A 19,025-nucleotide genomic window follows, 5' to 3' on the forward strand; every position below is an offset into this window, starting at 1 on the left:
ATCTCAGTTAAGACAGTTTTGTTCTAGCGTTTGTAAATCTTTGTTGTAATTTAAAACTCTGTCTAAAATCTTTTTGGTGTATTGTTTCATTCCTTACACGGCCTTAAACGGTACATTACTAAGATATCAATGTTTTCAATCTAGAACAATTTAAGTTTGAATTTCATGGCTGGGTAGTAATATGAACTAGTGGTCCCTGCTATTCAATTCTGACCTTAAATCGGTGTGGTAAACATATCGTTAAAGTCCAACATGGATGTTATATGGAATATACTATTCTTTATAATCACATCAACAAGTAAGTAAATAGATGTCTAAATTATTTTTAGTATTCATTCACTATAACTTAGTTTCATCTAAAAAAATACATGTTACAGTGTATTTCATTGTAGTCCCGTTTAAATCACAACATGAATAGTCATTGGCATATTTCAACAACTGGGTAATGAGCTCGTTTTGTAAAATTACAAAGTGGTATTTGTTAATAATTCTTTTATGAATACTTAAATTTCGCTTATCATGTGAAACATATTGGCAAATACATATTTCGTCCAATGTATCTCTAGATGTAACCATGACTGCGAGTTCAAATGGATGACATCAAGAGGTTTAATGACTTTGGATTATTATAGGAAACTCTTAATTAACACTACTCACTTTTCATTCCTCCATTCAGTTCTTTTTATAGGTGGTTTTCCAATTCGATTACATCATCTTAAGAATTTACATATGTATTAAATAACATATTATTATCAAATTTCAGTTTAGGATTTTAGATTTTTCACTTTACATTCTTAATATTGGTATAATGCTGGAACGATTTTAAAATGTGTTATTCCATTACTCTTTTCTAAATAAACAAGGGGTTTTATGATATATCTATTTGTTGTGTATCTTCACTTACGTATCACACTGAAGGGCACACTTAGACGTTTTAGACTCTGAACGAATGCTAAATAAATACATTATGTCTCTAAATCAAGAATCTTTACTTGATATCAATCAACTATTATACAGTAACGTAAACTTTGATGAAAATGACAAAACATCTGTTTAATATTTGTGCGTTGAGGAAGAAAGTCAATTAATGTTAATAAAGGTAATAAAAAGGTGTTGGTTACTTATTTCATGTTACGTTTTATAAACGTTTTATAAACGTAATAAACATCAACCTGATCCAAATTACGATTTGAAATTGTCAGCACTACTATAACAGAAAAGTTGTACTATTTATTTTTCAGGTTTTTGTGATGGAAGCATGTGCTACTTCAAAGCGAGTTACTACGACCAGTTCGAGAGAAACAGGATATATAAAACAACTCACAAATACTGTAAGGATGACTGCTGTAGATCCAACAACCAAGTCATGTGCTGTACGAAGGAAGATGACACAGATAAAAATGGCGGGATAACGGAGGAGCCGGAGGGACTGATGTAAGTCTTTTACCGTCTTTACATGTTAAAGAGTTACCTCCCTTGTGGGTATGTGACGTCATTATTTTGCGAGCGAAACTCGCTTCGTTTTCTCTGAAATGCTCGCAAACATATGACGTCATAATCAATACCTATCTGCAAGGGAGGTAACTCTGTAATATGCAAATACACAAAACGTTTTGTCTTTATCAATAAATTCTAAAGATGGTTTCTTATCAAATATTGACGTTAATGAAAATAATATCAACTTTTACATATTTTGAAGGACGTTCGGAGCCGTATTTGGGACACTTATTGGCATTGTGTTTGGGATTTCTGTGTGCGTTATAGTCGGCTGTTATGTAAAGAGGTTATGTTTCCGACCAATAGCAAAACTAGAACCGAAGAGAGGCAAACCAGAGCACCACCGAGCGGCAAAATATCTCGCTACATGTAAGTTTGCTGGTTATAACATTAGTGTAATGGAAATCCATTTGTACATGGATACATTTAGAAAAATGAAATATTCAAATATTACTTACCCAATTATGAATAATGTTATGTTTTTTTTTCAAGCTTAAAATTCCAAATTTAGTTCGAGTTAGGTTTTGAATGCACAAAAAGAACTATAGCGGGTTACAGAATATTATCCAAATATGCAGTTATCTAATGCTTAGGTTTATATATGTAAAACCGATGCATAGTAGAAAACACTTTTCCTTATTATCCTAGATTGAAAAAAATATTCTAATTTATTATGAATGAAATGCCTTGCCCTAATAGTTCAGATATCCAATTCATGATGTTTAACTTAGATCTGCTTGCATTTTATTATACATAATTATTGTCATTATCACTGCTTAAAACAAGAACATTTGAACGTCCAATTCATGATGTTTAATTTAGATCTGCTTGTATTTTATTAATGTAATTATTGTGATTATCACTGCTTAAATAAAAGAACATTTTAATGGATTTACATATCTATGAACTATTATCTTTTCTATCTAGTAAACAAAAAGGGGAAGGAGAATGTCAATAAAAAACAGCCACCCCCTCGAAGGTCAAGGTTAGCAAGGCGTCATGAAGAGGCAACAAACTTTGGTTTTGATGAAGACGAATATACCGCAGAACTGGATTATACAGGCAACCCAACGACTGATTATTTCTACGACGACATTTCTGAAGGTCCCAGCCCCTCTCCGATTCTTTACGACAATTTCGGCGGAAAGGGTGGCAGGTGTATTATAGTGTCACCATCTTGTATCGATTTTCATAACTTGGACGATGACGACGAGGCTTTTTGTGAACGAAAGGAGCCACAGCGGTCAGTCAGCATCGACTGCGGACAGGTTGACCACGCTGTCAACAGGAGGGAATCTGTGGTAGGGATTTCAGTGGACCCTAATATGCGGCATGCAAGTATCTGTTGACATATAAGTTACCTCTCGGGATTTAACATAGGAATGTATTGCCGATTTCTATTTTGTTCCTCTTGGGATTTATCATATAAAGTCAAAATCAATTACATCTTTTAATATTCATGGATTAACAATAGGATTTATATGATGATGTTATAACAGTTTGTTTCCTGGAACTAAACACGGGATTTACCAGTAAAGTGCTGGAAAGTTACATTATATATTTAATAGTTGAGAGATTTTCTTAAGTTCTAATATCAAAATTGTGAAATTGTCCAAATCAATTAATTAAATAACACTTTTGGTCACGCTAAATTTGTATATCAACCATTGGCATTTGAACAACAACGGCATCCCAATCGATACACAACGTCGTCACATTTTGTATAAATAACACATTTTCGTAGTTAGCGATCAAAATTTTTTTTGAAAAAAAATAGTGTTAAAAGCATGATAAGACAACATATAGGTCCAATGGATCGGCATATCTAAAGAGTACTTTGTATATATAGCACCTTTACAGATTGTTAGCGTATGACTATCTCCAGATTTATTATGGGTATTTAAATAAAACAATAACGTGTAATTATCTAGTCAATATGTAGTGTCTCGTAATTTTTAATGAATTAGAAATTGTACCTGTATCACTTGTAAATACTTTTTAATTTTAAAACGAACATGATTTCTGATGTGAGACACTTTAATAAACAATTTTGAATTTGAATATGTTCTTGAACACTAAAAGCTACACCATAATAGGCATATCATTTAACAAACATAAAACGTTTAAGATAATAGAAGTAGAGTATTTGCTATAATATCAAATCTGCTGTGATATAAAAATTGATATTTTGTGTAAAAATATTGATTGTCTCTCTTGGATTGTTAAGATTGTCGATCTTTTATTGGTCTGAATATATTAGAATAGAGGAAATAGTAGATATTTTTAAACATATTTTACAGTGTTAATCACATTTGTTTTGTTACATTGATTCATATTTCATTACACTAGTTTAGAAAAGTGATAATATATCACGATTTTTAATGCTTATGAACGCGGTGTCTCCTTGGCACCTCAAAACGTTGTACATATAATGCAAATAATGTGTTTTTCAATGGTAATCTTAGAACTTTCATGGTTAAAAGATAATTTCATCCTCGATATCCAGGGTTAACTACCACTATCGTAATATCCATCCCTGGGATATGACATGAACTGAAGGTTCGGTGTGTGATAGCAGATGAGATAGGTACAATGAATGTTTGACCTTTGATGTAAACTGCACACCCAAAGAATCAAATAACTATACACTGTGGTTGACTGTATGCCTTTAAAGTTGGGCGTCGTTCTCTTCATAACATTCAAATGAAAATTCGGTAGCAGGCTTGTGTTTGATCAGTTTTATCTATGGAAATGCCTTCAAAATCACTACGACATAGTCCAGGAGTGGATATTACGATAATGACAGTAACCCATTTCGTAGCGAGGATGAACCAATTCATAGTGAAAAGCATTTTTATAAAATTGTTAAATTTTAGTTTAAGGCTTATAACTGAGATTGTCAATAATAAGAATATTTTGAAATATGTTGTAATTTGTATTAAAGATGCTCCACCGCTGACAAATGGTATTTCTTCACTACCAAAAACATGAGCAGACGATTTAGTATTTTTCTTCGGGTACAAAAGTTACTTACTTTACACCATTACCACCATTGAAAAGTTTCAGCTTCTAATTTTACTTCAAGTTAAAAATATGAAAAATAATTAATTGCGTCCCGAAAAAATTCGGTGTCACTATATCCTATATGGAATAAAGTACTAATTGCGCATGCACTAAAGGCAAAATAATTATTTTATATTAATTTTTTTAATTAGACATATATATACACGAGTAAACACAAATTATTGTTCAAATAAGAATATCATTTATGGTATGTCGGCGGTGGAGCATCTTTAAGATATATTAAAATGTGAACCCTGTCAACAAAGTTTCACTTTCTACCTTACTTTTATAATACATAACTTTGTTTTACTGTTAGTTAAACGGGAATATTTCAATATCACAGGCGAGGCAGCGAAAAAAGATTCCTAAGGATCGAAGGGGAAGTCGACATAACAAAGAAGACCTGGCAGAAATTTGCATTCATACTCCCCATGAAAAATCATCGTGACGAACATTTATTTATAATGTTCATTATAAAATATTGCGAAATATTTATTCAGGTAATGGCAAGTCCTTATGACAAGTAATTATTATTCGTTCTGTCAAATATGAAATAATATAGGGCATATAGTCATACTCTCCATTATCTGTCATTTGAAGGAACAATCATTCATATGAAATATTATTGAATATTCATTATGTCGATGTTAACTCGTTGATAAAGAATCGCTCATTTTGTCCATCATGATAGAATATAGGGCATATAGTCAAACTCTCTATAATATATTTTCTCTATTAGAAATTGTTATGGCAAATATTCATCTCATTTCATCGTTCTTTTCTCTTTAAACTTTTTTCTTCTCCATATTTGTAAGAAGAACATTTCTATGTATTTATTGAAAAGTCTTTTGGAAGAAAATAATTTCTATGTGTATGTTAAAGAACTCTTTGTAAGAAAAAATCGTTAGGATACCATCTTGGATTATCTAAAATGACTTAAAGACTAACTAATATTGAAGCAATCTACTTTGTCAAAGTCACAGTTTTGACCACCTTATCTCCTTGTTCGTATAACGACGAATGCACAAATGTGTGTAATATATGTTATCAAAGTAGAATTTAAAGTCGCAAGATTTATTGCTTAATTAAATACATGTACTTATCGCAATACTATGTAATTAATTAAACTGTGTATATATCATGTACAATGTATTTCAAATGGATGGCGTATATGTTATTGTTTCGCCCTTACAAATGTAAAATACGAATAAAATTTTGAACTATAACGAGTGGCATTTCTTGTATTTGCTTTGTCCTATTTTAAGTAAAGTCACAAATGACAATGGATATCATGTGGAAGTAAATAGGTCAGTGACGCAAATGTTGCTATTTACGAAACAAGCCTTTATTACGTTCTTCATGGCTAAGAGAATTATCAAAAAATCACTCCGTTTTCACGTAATAATTGTGAACATGTATCTGAAAACCTCTAATATATATATACCATGAATAGAACATTTTAATCATTTACAACATAATAGGTATGTTACGTATATATCTAGCACTTCCAAGAAGAGGTTGATAACTTCCTTGGTTTTTTGTATGTAGATGGGATAAGTGGATTTACAGTACGGGGTTTGATCTGCTTTTTAAGTTTGACTTGTTCGTCCTCATGTGAATGTCCAATTCCGTCATAAACAGCGTCCACTTTTCTCATCTGTTGCTCCACGGAGAGGATGTAACCAGGGTCATCGACCTTTGACCTAGTCCTCTGTTCCGCTAGAATGTCTTGGATCTTATTATACTGTTCAGTTACTTTCTTTTTCAATTCATTATTTTCCATTTCTTTCTCAGCTAAAGCCCTTTCAATGTCTTCCTTTTCCTTTGCAATGCAATCGATTTCCCATCTTTCAGTTTCTTTCATTTCCGCCAAACTTCTCAGCCGAGTTGAGAGGTCCTCGATCTCTTCCTTCAATGCTTTGTTTTCTTTCCTCAGATCTTCTTTCTCCTTTGTCTTCTGTCTTAGTCTTTCTACCCTTTCATTATCCTGTTCTCTCATTCTTTGTTGTATATCCTGAAGGTAAGCATATTTCTCCTGAAGACTATGATATTCCATATCAGCTTGGCGGATCTGATTAATCTGCAGATGAAGTTTGTCGATCATGTCTTCATTTTTCTTTAATATTTCACTTTTTTCTTCCTGCCATTCTTTCCACATTAGATCTAATTGTTGACGATGCTCCAATTTATCTTGTTTCCTGTTTTTATCATATTCCATCTTATCATCTCGCATTATGCGTTCCATTTCCCTTTTATCTTCCATCCTCCTTTTCTCGAATTCTCTCCTTTCTTCCCTCTGCTGTCTCTCAAAACTATAAAGCATTTCCTCCTGACGCTTACCAAAGCTATTAAGAAGCTCTTTAACCATGCCTGCATAACTAGCCACGCCCCCAGCCGCCTCCGCACCAACGTCCGGTCGTGAGTCCTACAATAACAAAATTATCACCAATCCCAAATTAAATATATTATAAACAATAGAAGTAGAAACTCAAGCTCAAACATTACGTTCTACCCTACTAGGGATTATCCAAATTCAATTATATCCATCAATACAAGCAGGAATCTACACTCAAATCTATCATATAATACCACTAGTAGATCTAATCCAAATACAAAAGCATATCAAGTAATGTTATTAGTAATTTAAACTCAAATCTATAAGTCAATGTTTATAGTACAACAATACAATACAATTATAACTTATTTAAGTGTCACACATCTAAAAATCACAGAACAATATAAATCATCACATACAATTTTAAAAGGATTTATGATGTCCAGCCGTATTCGGCTTATGAGACACTAAAATTAGGAATAAAATTTATATGCGATACTATTACTATTATCACAATATACTGACTCTGGTGTTATCAACTGATCATAATTTGTATTAAACATGTACAGCTAGCTATATTGATAGCCTATAATTAATTGTATATATTACTGCATATAGAGATTTCTAACATATGCTATGATACGCATGTATGTACTTAAGAACAATAGTTAGCGATACTAACCACCTTGAGTTGATAAATTGAATAGATGTCGATGATATAGAATAACCCAAAGGAGATCCCAATATAAAACATCTATTGCATACAATTTTAAAAGATTTATGATATCCAGCCGTACTCGGCTTATTTCTGATGAGACACTAAAATTAGGATTGAAATTTTATATGCAATATTTTGCATATTATCACAATATCTTAATCATAATTCACATAAGGATATTTATAGTAGCTGCCTCGAGCTTACTTATATTACTGCATAGTAAAATTTAACTCAAATACAATGGTTCACCTGTACGTACTATAAAAAAATCAATGATTAGCCATAATAAACCAGCTTGTGTAATAAGTTTGAACAGATATGTTTATAAAAAGAAATAAATACCCCTATCTATAGATAACCCGTTATAAACTTGAAATACTCCTATCTATAGATAACCCGTTATAAACTTGAAATACCCCTATCTATAGATAACCCGTTATAAACTTGAAATAGCTCTATCTATAAAGCAACCGCCTACGTTTCATCATAGTATATAATGAGTTAGCTAAAATATACTGGAGTTCATCTGTCTTTAGAAAATAATAATATTTGTCTCTGGCACTAAGAGAATAGAACTCCGACGATATTGAACACGCGTGTGTAAATAAATTTGAACGAATGTCACTATGAGTAGCACATTCACAAAGAAAATGAATTTCATTTTCTACAGTATCTAAATAGAATGGACAGTAAAGTAGTAAAGTACTTATAGTACTGCAAACTAAAATTTGCCAAACCATACAGACAATTATCAAACAATGGTAATACAAATCCAAAAATATCAAACAATGGTAATACAAATCCAAAAATGTCAAACAATGGTAATACAAATCCAAAAGTGTCAAACAATGGTAATAATAATCCAAAATATTTGATAACATCCAGTATACAGTATAAAAGTATATCAAATATGATTATGTACGGGGAATAACTAGAGATCACAAGGAGAATCAGACAAAGCAATGGAGAGGTATAAAGGTCTTCTACTTCACTCAACGATACCACCTAATCTAAAACAACAGCAAAGTACCGACAACACGCATGACTTCATATGACGTAAGTAAACAGAATGTGTCCTTCAGTATATAGCTGGCCCTGAAGTAATTCCTTTAAAGATATTCGTGTTGAGATACATTTTGTTTAATGACTTGCTGATCACCCATGTATATTGGTCATCCTTTCTATGGAAATTGAGCGACCATTTTTTTTATTGATTTTAGATCACAATACGAATATGCCCAACTTGCATTGTCAGCTTTACAGTATCAATGTGTCTGACCGGAATTATACAATTGTAAATGGAATTTACAAATTCACTTACTGTTAAATTCATTGAAGTCACCTCGATATACGGTACGGTTGTCGACGCTGATGACATACATCGTTGGAAAACTGTTAAAAATGGAAATCATTGATAGAAATGATTGAAGTATCTAAACTAGTGTTGTGATACACAGGACATATGATTATATATTCTATGGTATTAGGATGCAGTTAGCGAAGACTTGTAGATTTTGTGGAGTATAAACTGAGCATAAGGCCATAGTTGTGTTTTTTTCTGTTTTGCGTCCGCGTGCTGGTAGGTTTTATGTCTCTTCAGTGAAAAAAAACAAACACACACATTTTTTTCCGAACTGGGAAATAAAAGAGATGTGTAATAGGGTAAGTAATGTTTCCTACAATTTCCATAGATATAAAATCTATATAAAGAAAACTCTTTTCTAAATTTGATCAGTTGAAATGAAATAACTTGTTTTTGTAGAACAATGTACAAAATTAGAATCAATTTGAAACTTCAAAAACCTTGTGTTTATGTGTTTATTTTGTGTGTGTCTTTTCGCCTCGCTGGCGGGTAGGTTTAAATATAAATAAATAAATAAAATACACAACTATGGCCTTATGTATATTTCTTCAAATGTATATAGTTGTTATGTGTTCAAGTAGAAAAATAGAACAGGATTATATTTATTTATTACAATAATTATACTAATCATCAATAAATAGAACTTATGAAACAAAATATTTAACAAAAAATTCAATGACCTTTGACCTTCTTACCTGGCGTTGATTGGATCTTTTCCACCAGACCATAGAACCTTTCAGAATGTAAAGCATCAATGAATGTGACGTAAGCATCTGAGTTTGGTGATGACGTCAGTATCTTTATGAATTCGTTCACTTGTTTTTGATGACTTCCGGCTTGTTCGATTTGATCTCGGTGTTCTAGTTTAAACACTTCCTTTTCAATCAGTCTATCTATAACAGGATCGAGGTCGCACAAATGTTCTTTCAGACTTGACAGATTCTGACTTATTCGCTTTTTTTCTTCCAAATTCATCATCGCCGTTCATCACCATGCACCGTACAGTTCATAATGCATTCAAGATGAAGGTCCTCAAATAAGGCAACAATTTGAATAGCATATGCCTCCATCAAAAGTAAGTGCCCACTGGATAATCGTTAAGATATACTGTGCAAGCTCAGTTATATTTTGTCTCCATACTATGTTGATTCTTCTTCATTTATAGGGCTCACGAAGCTGAATCTTCTGCTGCATTTAATTTGCATATATAACAACTTACAACAAACACTAACCCTTCTCCAGAAATATGAGACAGATTTTGAATTATTCTGAATGGATTAAAGTAAAATCAATTTCTGCAGACTTTGCTTCACAGATACGCCGGTGGAATAAGTGTTACACCTTGATTCCACGCACATTCAATGCTCCCGACTATGAACTGAATCTTGCACTTGTAAATATACGTAAATATAGTAAGGTGTTTGTTTAGGAAATGACAATACTCGTGTGTTCGTCATAAAATGCAATATTCAGAATCAGATATTAGAGCCCTGGGTTCGATATATAATAGGTTCATTATAGTTGGCCCGTGAACAAATATTTTGTTTTTGGTAGAGAGTTTTTAAATGTTACAGCGAAATCAAAACTCGTCACGATCATGTCGGTATTCTAAAAATAGAATGTATCCCACATCTTACTGAGAACTACGTGTGGGGTAAATATCTACATGAATAATAGTGTAAACAGCGAAAAAAATTACGCTGTAGTGCCATACCAAAATGTTTTTGATGTTGTAGTATGCTTGTTTTGTTTATAACGTAAACATGAACTATTTATAAATTAACAAAATACTAAATATGACTAATATGACATTACAAGAGATCGGTTGATTACCTAGAGTAACATTACACATCCGGGTTCTTAGTTTACATACGGATTTAATATAAAACATCAAATATTCCTACGACTATTCCTTGCATAACAAAGACTATTCTGTGAACCATTAGTTTGCATCTTGATGGATTATACAGAATTAACTTGTAATGTTGAAATCGTCAGTGTAAATATAAAGTTTCGAGGTTGTAAGCTTGCATTCATCTTTAGGATATCATTTCTTCAATTATTTACGAAATGACCGACATTTTTTTTCTTCTGCAATGTAACAATTGAAGTATATTGCCCACAAAGAAATATTTATCACAGATTCAGATTTACCTTTTTCTGTCATTTACAAATTATATTGATACAATACACAATATTTTAATTGCACATCATGTAACTAACCATAAATATCCTCAAAGATATGACAAATTATGTTAATGGCCCAATACGCTATGTTTTTGACGTCATCTACCTAATTATTATATTTTATCACATATTCAGATTATGTATTTTCTGGACTTCACACATTATATCAATAACACAACACATTAATGTATTAACTTCACATCACCGAAGCAACAGACATACTGTTATCACAGATTCATTCTATTTATTGGACTTTGTATTGAAATTATAGCAATTACATAGACTAAGTGTACAATGTATAACTTTTACTTAATCTAACTTAACCTTTTAACCTTTCACAATGCTTTCCTTTTCGTTAGACTACCTGCACGATTTATTGAGGAAAGAGTACCGCTGCATCATTTCTATTGCTAATTTGGTTAACTGATTTAACAGTGTTTTGGCAGGCACACGACCCCAGAAATAGAGTGTATACTTATATACTTATATTGTGGTATATAAATGTTGGTTTGTCACGCATCCCAAACACTGGTCCGCTGTACACAGACTCTGTGATATGTATTATACTGTAAACACACGACGGGTTTGTTAAACTGTGTCTCTTAAACGTAACCGATATTTTACCTAACCAAAATACATGTTGTTTCTTACTAAATAAGATTGAGATTGAACGGTAACTAGATGCTGCATTAACTAATGCCAGATAAATTTATAATAAGACGCTCTCAAAATTGGACCGTTCTCAAGTTTTATACATGAAGTTCTGACATCAGTGATTTAACATTATTGGATAGTAACTGGCCATCGTTGGATAGTGAAACAATACCTCTGTTGTACACAATGGATGGAGTCACAGGGCTTTTTTTATCGCAATGATATGGAGATTCGACAATTGCTTCAGCCGATAAAATGTTACAATAATAGTATGTACATGTCAGTTTTCATCATGATTTTTTCTCAGATGCCATGCAATGATTTGTTTTCAAGAAAATATTAAGTCAACAAAATTCCAAGAAACATAAAAACCGTATTCAAGTTAATACTTCGAATTATGTACATATTTTAAAGCACTCTTAAACTGAATTGTCCCTTTAATTAGACCCAATTAAAGATCCTACTATTGGAAATGATCAGAAGCTTTTAAAGATCTATTGTAAATGTATTATCATCCCTCTCCCATGGATGAGTCTGTCAAACCCCCGCGGTAACATCTAAAAATGAAAGGAAGGGAAGTAACTGATGAAACTCAGGAATTAATCCGAAATATGAAGCTACGAGGATAATATAACCCACAATAAGGGCCGTACTAACAGTTAGTTATATAATGACCAGGCAAAGACATCTCCACTGTATCGGCCTGCAGCATCCGGGTAACATCCGAGGGACTTCGGACGTCTTCTGAGTGTTTGGAGAAGATAATAAATTGTATGGTTAGCTTACAAGCCGGACATTCTCTCACTTCGATCAGTTGTACAAATGTGATCCCCTAAAAAACCCCATTTATTTGAATCAGAATTTCAATGACGTAATAAATCTCGTCCAAACGATGTGACATGTTTATAAGTTATTAGTTTTATCATTGTTGTTTACATTTACTGGGCGATGAAAGTACTTAGTGACAATCACAAGTGACTAGATCCTGATAGAAAAATAACACGAACTGTTGTTCTTAATCACAGAGCAACACAACGACAACATTGCTTGAAACATGCCAGGTACGTATTATAACTACATACTAATTTATCTATTTAATCTATGTAAATATATATATGTTGATTACCATGGCAATATGTAAACATTTCGGGCATGCACATCGTGCATCATAAATGTACAAATCTATGTCTATAAGATAACTTGATCAGTGGTACATGACAATGCCAACACTCTTCAGCTTTACAAATGTTTTGTTTTCAAATACTGAATAACACCGATTAATCGTGGATATTGTCTTTTGTTGTTTGGGGACTTCCAAAATATTAAGTTTAGTAGCAATAATCCTGGTTTGACAGTGGAATAGCAATAGCACTGATATATGAACTATCATTGTTTTTTTTTTTATATAATCATGGATTCATAGCAACCATAAAAAACAACGAACATTCATGTTATGTAGTAATATGCGTTTTTGTCTGCTTTCTGTTATTATGTATCACACCTAAATTATAATTTATATAGAAATCGAGTTTATATACACTTGTTGATTACTAAGTTGATATCTCTAGCATTCACATCGTATATCATGAATGTACATAATCATATTTATACATTTAAGTTCAGAGGTACATGACAATGTTGCAGTTCATCAATTCAGCAGTATTATATTTATCTTTCACTTTCAAATACCATGCGTCTTTATATACTTCCTCCTACGCTTATAAGTGTCGTTCTATAAACCACCGATAGGTAAAAGGAATGCTAGAAACTAGTTATTTTCATCCCATTAATCAGTATAACATAAAATGAGGTTAGAATAATGTGCGAAGATACTAGGATTCAGGCGCTGAGTAATTTACTTCTTTTTAGAAAAGCAAGAGAAAATACTACATTGTGTGTTGGACATGGTAAAAGGGAGGTAACTCGTCTTAATGCTTGCATATACTATCATTTGCTTAGTCTTAAAACGTTACTTTAATGGTTTTGTCATTTTAATAATGCAATCAATTAACATACACAATTTATCATTCTACTCACAGAGGGAATTCCAGACGAACTATGGACAGACTACGCAAACTTTTTCTGGGACAATCGTACCGGCCTATTTTTTGGCGCGGCATTGTTTGGTTTGGGCTTCACCACTTTGATACTGGCAGGATTCGTGAGTCTTTGTAGAAGGTAAGATAAAGGTCATTTTAGATATAATTCTAACGATATGTGCAACACTAGTGTTATGTATGCTTGTTCTCCGTAACAACAGCATGAGTACACCACATATACAATATACAAACGGTGGATAGCGCTAGATTAGTAAGTTAATTAGCATGCTTTTTATTTACGTCCTATTAACAGCTAATATTAGGACGGTCCTCATGTATGCAAGGTGTTTGTGTGAATGTCTGTATATTTTGGGACGCTGCCGCTATTGTGTGTGGTGTTGTGGTTTTATTTTTTATTTTATTTTGCAAAAGTGGAAACTCTTGCCCATTCTCACTGTAGCATACCACCAGAGACACCAGGCAGTACATCCTACCCGGTCACATTATACTGACAACGGGAAAACCAGTTCACTTTATACTAAGCGCGAGCAAGAGCTACAAGAGCAGAAACTACCACTTTTATAGACTGTGGTGTGTCACGGCCAGGAGGCAGAACCCACAGCATTCCTCACAGGGGCGAGCGTTCAACTGAAGGCAAAATATGAGGCGGTGTCAAGGGAGACGTTAGGAAAAAGAAAGTCAGTTACATGTAGGAAGAAGAGAACAGACAAAATCCTAAATTTAGTTGGTGAAAGGAGACAGAATCCAAAACCAAGGCTTTGACTTGTGTCCATATATCCATGTGTAACAGGTTGCAGGATTTACAATAAATTTATTACCTGCCTCTGCCAGGGATCGAACTCGGGACCTCTGGATCACTAGTCTGGACGCTCAACCGATCGAGCTAAAGAGAAGTTCTCTCTTGCCGAGCGATCTATTGCGGCTAGTATTGACCAGGGTTACATCCATATAAGAATTTTTCAAACATAATCCTGATCTTATTTTCGATATGAAATTATTCCAGAGGTGAATAAAAACTGTTTAGTTGAGGAAGTTTTCTTACTTCTGTATACATTATAGATATTCTTGTGTTGAGCATAATGTATGAAACTATGGCGTGATTTTGTGGTAAACGTCTTACGATCAAACACATGTTTTTGTGTGAAATATTCAGTTGTCTATATTTAACTCTTGTAGAGTTTGAGTTCAAGATATCAGGTCCCAATATTAATGTCTCAATATATCGATATTTGTTTTATAAAGATATCCAATATTTAAATTCTGCATCCAATGAGTAATATGCTATTTGTTTCCCAGGGGCTTTGGAGGTACATCAGGAACAATGACAGTATCCAAACAGCCTAGACGATCTATAGACAATCCACTGTACTCTACTAACCGAGAGGATAACACCTCCCGAGAAGTTTTAGTCAGGGCAGCGGCAGCAATCGACGGCCACCAATCGACAGCTCACGTCACAGATATCGAGGAACCAATGGAAGAACCAACAGTTATATACGAAAACGAACAATTTTTCAATGCAGCAAAACGCTCCAAGACGTCTGATGTTGAAGAGGCTGTTGCTGGTCCTTCTGGAGATGCACGGAACCTTCAGCCGAAGTTTGCGTACTCTAGCGTTATCAAAAAGAGTAACGAGAGAGCAAGGAAGAAGAAAGAAGGTGGTGAAACACAGGATAATGAGAAAAGGGACAAGAGAAAGAAGAGGGACGTATACTCTCAAGTTTTTAAGAAAGAAAATAATAAAGGAAAGAAAACTCAAAAAGTTGAGTCAGAAGATAGCCCAGAGGCTTCAGAAGGTATAAAGGTAGAAAAAGCTGAATCAAGTAAGTCAATACCAAAACATGAAACGGAACAGGTTCCTGAAGTTCCCGAAAAAAGATTTGAAGATAATGAGACGAATAGAAAGACAACTGATGATGAAAATGTCAAAGGAGTTGAAGAAGAAAGTAGACAAAAACATAACGAAGGTCACGAGGGACAAGGTGACGAAGGTCAAAGTGTCGAAGGTCAAGGGATCGAAGGTCAAGGTATCGATGGTCAAGGAAGTGAAGATGAAGGACTGGAGGACTATGTAAATGTTTCAGCTCCCAGGATTTTGTCTATAGGAGATGAAGAAGCTTATCTCGACATGTCTCAGAAAGAAGGCGAACATGATCCAGAAGATTATGTCAATTGTACTAACCTAAAAAGTCCTATGTAGCGCATATCGAATACTCTGGGGGGAAAAAAAGAGAAAAATCCCAAAGAAAAAAAAAACAAAACAAAAAAAGTTAAAATATCTGATGGTCGGATAGAGCAAGATTCCAATATGACATTAGGATCAGACCGTTTCTCAGTCTGGGTGTAATATCTGTTGTCGCGTTTAGCAAACAAACTTATAGTTACTTATAGTTACTTAAAGTTATATGTTATATAAAATTTTGGCATGCTAATTTTTCTTGATTAATCTATTGAAAACCATAAAGTTTGATGAATTAAGCAATGAAAATCATTCAAATGGCTTCAGATGTCTTATAAATGTTAGTTACAACACAGAAATTATGTACTGTAAAATTGTTGTTTTTTATGTCTTATGTATGTTTAGATGGAAACATACCTGCAGAAATCACTTTACAATTACTAATAACACTGTAAATATGGGAAATGAAATTGTAGACCACATTTTGATTCTATGGTCTGACCGTAGATACTCATTTCGCTTCATTATAGATGTACATAAAATGATTTTTGGCAGTACTGCTAAAAACCATTTCCTGCTCTTATTTGCGTTTTTAAAATTAAAACCAATGGATTGAAAGTACTGTAATTTTCAAAATGTTAGTAACTTTTGGTGATGAATAACATGTTTAAAGCTTATCTTAATTCGTGAGTATGAAAAATAAGGCATATATAACTTTAAATGACGAACCAAGTGGAACATCTCCAATAACTCTGCTTAGAATCCACAAAAAGAAGGGCTGGTAGTCGATGTACATATTGGTGTAGATAGATTTATATATAAGTCATTGATGTTTTAGATTATATATGTGTCAGTATGGTAAAACTGCATATTCTTCACCGACCCAAACATATTCATTTGTACAGCTGCTATTGATGATTACAGTAGACATTGTGATAAACTTGGTCAGTAAGACGGAAGATGAATGCTTGTAATGTGGAGCTAGGGAACTGATTCCGCGCTGCAAGAAAGATGATGACAACGTCCTATGCTCAATATCAAAATTAAAACAAGTACGTACATTGTATCTAAACGTTTTAATCAGCTTTGGCAAATTTATGCTACTTAATGAATGACCATTATGATTTATGAAAGTGTTATTGCATAATCTTTCAATATTTAATTGTTATTCTATAAAAAGACAAAGATTGTCTCTTTGTATAACGCTTTTAATTATCTATCCAATATACATTGAATATTTATCAAATACACATTGAAGGCAACTAATGTCAGTTTCATTTCATTTGATGTTTGTTCATAGAAACAGTTGAGTCGAATCATAAGATGAGTCGAACATCTTGCCTGCTTTTGTTGTTTATCCGTGTTTTACTGTATGACAGCCTATGAAAATACAATATATATATATATATATAAACATGTATGAAATGCGTTGTTGTTTATTCTGGTTTCGTTGATTTATTATTCAAGAAAGGAAAATAGCCACCTTCTAACAATACTTACCTTTCCTTTTTACCTTTGTCCAGAACCTTGTGCCTATTTTATATGATTGGAGTATTTATGGGTCAAAGAGGTAAAATTACTTATAACAAAGGCATGTTCTGGGCCATCCTCGATACTCCAGGGGTTTCGATCACATACGATCTCTACACCCTGGACTATCTCATAGCAAAAATGAAGGCAACGGAACAGGTAATTTAGTCATTTGATGTTCATCAAAAGAGCCGTATAACGGTACACTGTGGTTGACTGTGTGGCTTTGACGTTGGGCGTCGCTGTCTCTGTAGTCTGCAAAGGAAATTTTTGCTGGCCTGTGATTGGTTCAGATTTGTTCCCTTGAGTTGTCTTCAATTTTACTATGAGATAATCCAAGGGTGTAGAGATCGTAATTGATTAGAATCCCTGGAGTATCGAAGATGGTTCTGGTAACGTGGGATTCTTACAAAGATATGTCTGTAGGATACGAATTATTTCTAATCCTAACGTGCAAACAAAAGATATCAAATTCCTAATGCAGTCCATCCCTTTATTAATTCACACACAAAGCAAATACATGGCATAGAATTAACAATAGGTAATACAAGAAGACAAAGGAAACAAATATTATGACATATGTACAGTAAAACCTGGTTTAGCGACCATTTCTCTAAAGGGTAAGGGGGGGGGGGGTTGTAGAACGGGTCTCACATAACATTGAAAAAAATAGTTATATCGGCCTTTATCATCATAAAAAATTCAAGAGTAATTCAGTTATAGATTGAATGATATAAATAACAATGCATGTATACATGTAAATATAATATTTACAGTTTACATGTTTTTATTAATTTATACATGTAGATTGTAGAGCTCGAAATAGGATGATAACATGGAGACAGACAATCAACGGAAGGACAATACCTACAAGGGAAACATCTATATAGATATACAAGGGACAACATCTATATAGATATACAAGGGACAACATCTATATAGATATACAAGGGACAACATCTATATAGATATACAATAAATTTTCAACTAATATGTGTTTATAAATCACTCTCTTTCGACATTAGCTCGTCTATTGAAAGGATTTTCCACAAGTTCCTGTTTTGATTGATTCCCCTTGACATTTTCTTGAAGTTATATATTTAATCTACCGTATCATTATACGTACGTACCTTTTTGGCCTCTCATTGTTGCAAGTTTAGGTTATTCAGACCGAAATACTATGAAAAAACCCCAACAACACTAGTGGAGTATTCTTAAAAATTAAAGATATGTCAAAAATACGATTGACACCTTTACAAATTGCAATTAGGATTCTAATGCCCAGGTACTATTGGTATTGGGAAACACGAACATACCACAGTCTCCCAAAACACGCATCTTATACTACACACACGCTACACACCGCATAATTGGGAGGCCGTACTTACATGACCAATAGGGCGTTAATAAATCAAACAAAGTATTGTGAAATATTATAT

The 19,025-nt window shown here is 33.2% G+C and overlaps 3 protein-coding genes across 3 annotated transcripts; 2 read left to right on the forward strand and 1 right to left on the reverse strand.

The window, feature by feature from the left end:
• The first annotated feature begins 131 nt into the window (after positions 1–131).
• On the forward strand, positions 132–4,695 carry LOC138336921 (uncharacterized). The gene is made up of 4 exons (XM_069286543.1): positions 132–298; positions 1,242–1,434; positions 1,700–1,866; positions 2,425–4,695. Exons 1-4 carry the CDS (start codon positions 253–255, stop codon positions 2,844–2,846), a joined length of 828 nt encoding a protein of 275 aa, XP_069142644.1. The 5' UTR covers positions 132–252; the 3' UTR covers positions 2,847–4,695.
• Positions 4,696–4,774: 79 nt separating this feature from the next.
• On the reverse strand, positions 4,775–10,334 carry LOC138336920 (golgin subfamily A member 6-like protein 22). Its single transcript, XM_069286542.1, has 3 exons — positions 9,672–10,334; positions 8,935–9,005; positions 4,775–6,985 (listed from the first exon to the last, which is right to left on the reverse strand). Exons 1-3 carry the CDS (start codon positions 9,952–9,954, stop codon positions 6,059–6,061), a joined length of 1,281 nt encoding a protein of 426 aa, XP_069142643.1. The 5' UTR covers positions 9,955–10,334; the 3' UTR covers positions 4,775–6,058.
• A 2,047-nt stretch (positions 10,335–12,381) lies between these two features.
• LOC138336922 (cilia- and flagella-associated protein 251-like) lies at positions 12,382–16,096 on the forward strand. The gene is made up of 3 exons (XM_069286544.1): positions 12,382–12,878; positions 13,857–13,995; positions 15,174–16,096. The coding sequence occupies exons 1-3, from the start codon at positions 12,872–12,874 to the stop codon at positions 16,075–16,077; spliced, it is 1,050 nt and encodes a 349-aa protein (XP_069142645.1). The 5' UTR covers positions 12,382–12,871; the 3' UTR covers positions 16,078–16,096.
• The last annotated feature ends 2,929 nt before the right edge of the window (positions 16,097–19,025 follow it).

The sequence above is a fragment of the Argopecten irradians genome, chromosome 12, assembly GCF_041381155.1.
Source record: "Argopecten irradians isolate NY chromosome 12, Ai_NY, whole genome shotgun sequence".
Lineage (NCBI taxonomy): Eukaryota > Metazoa > Mollusca > Bivalvia > Pectinida > Pectinidae > Argopecten > Argopecten irradians.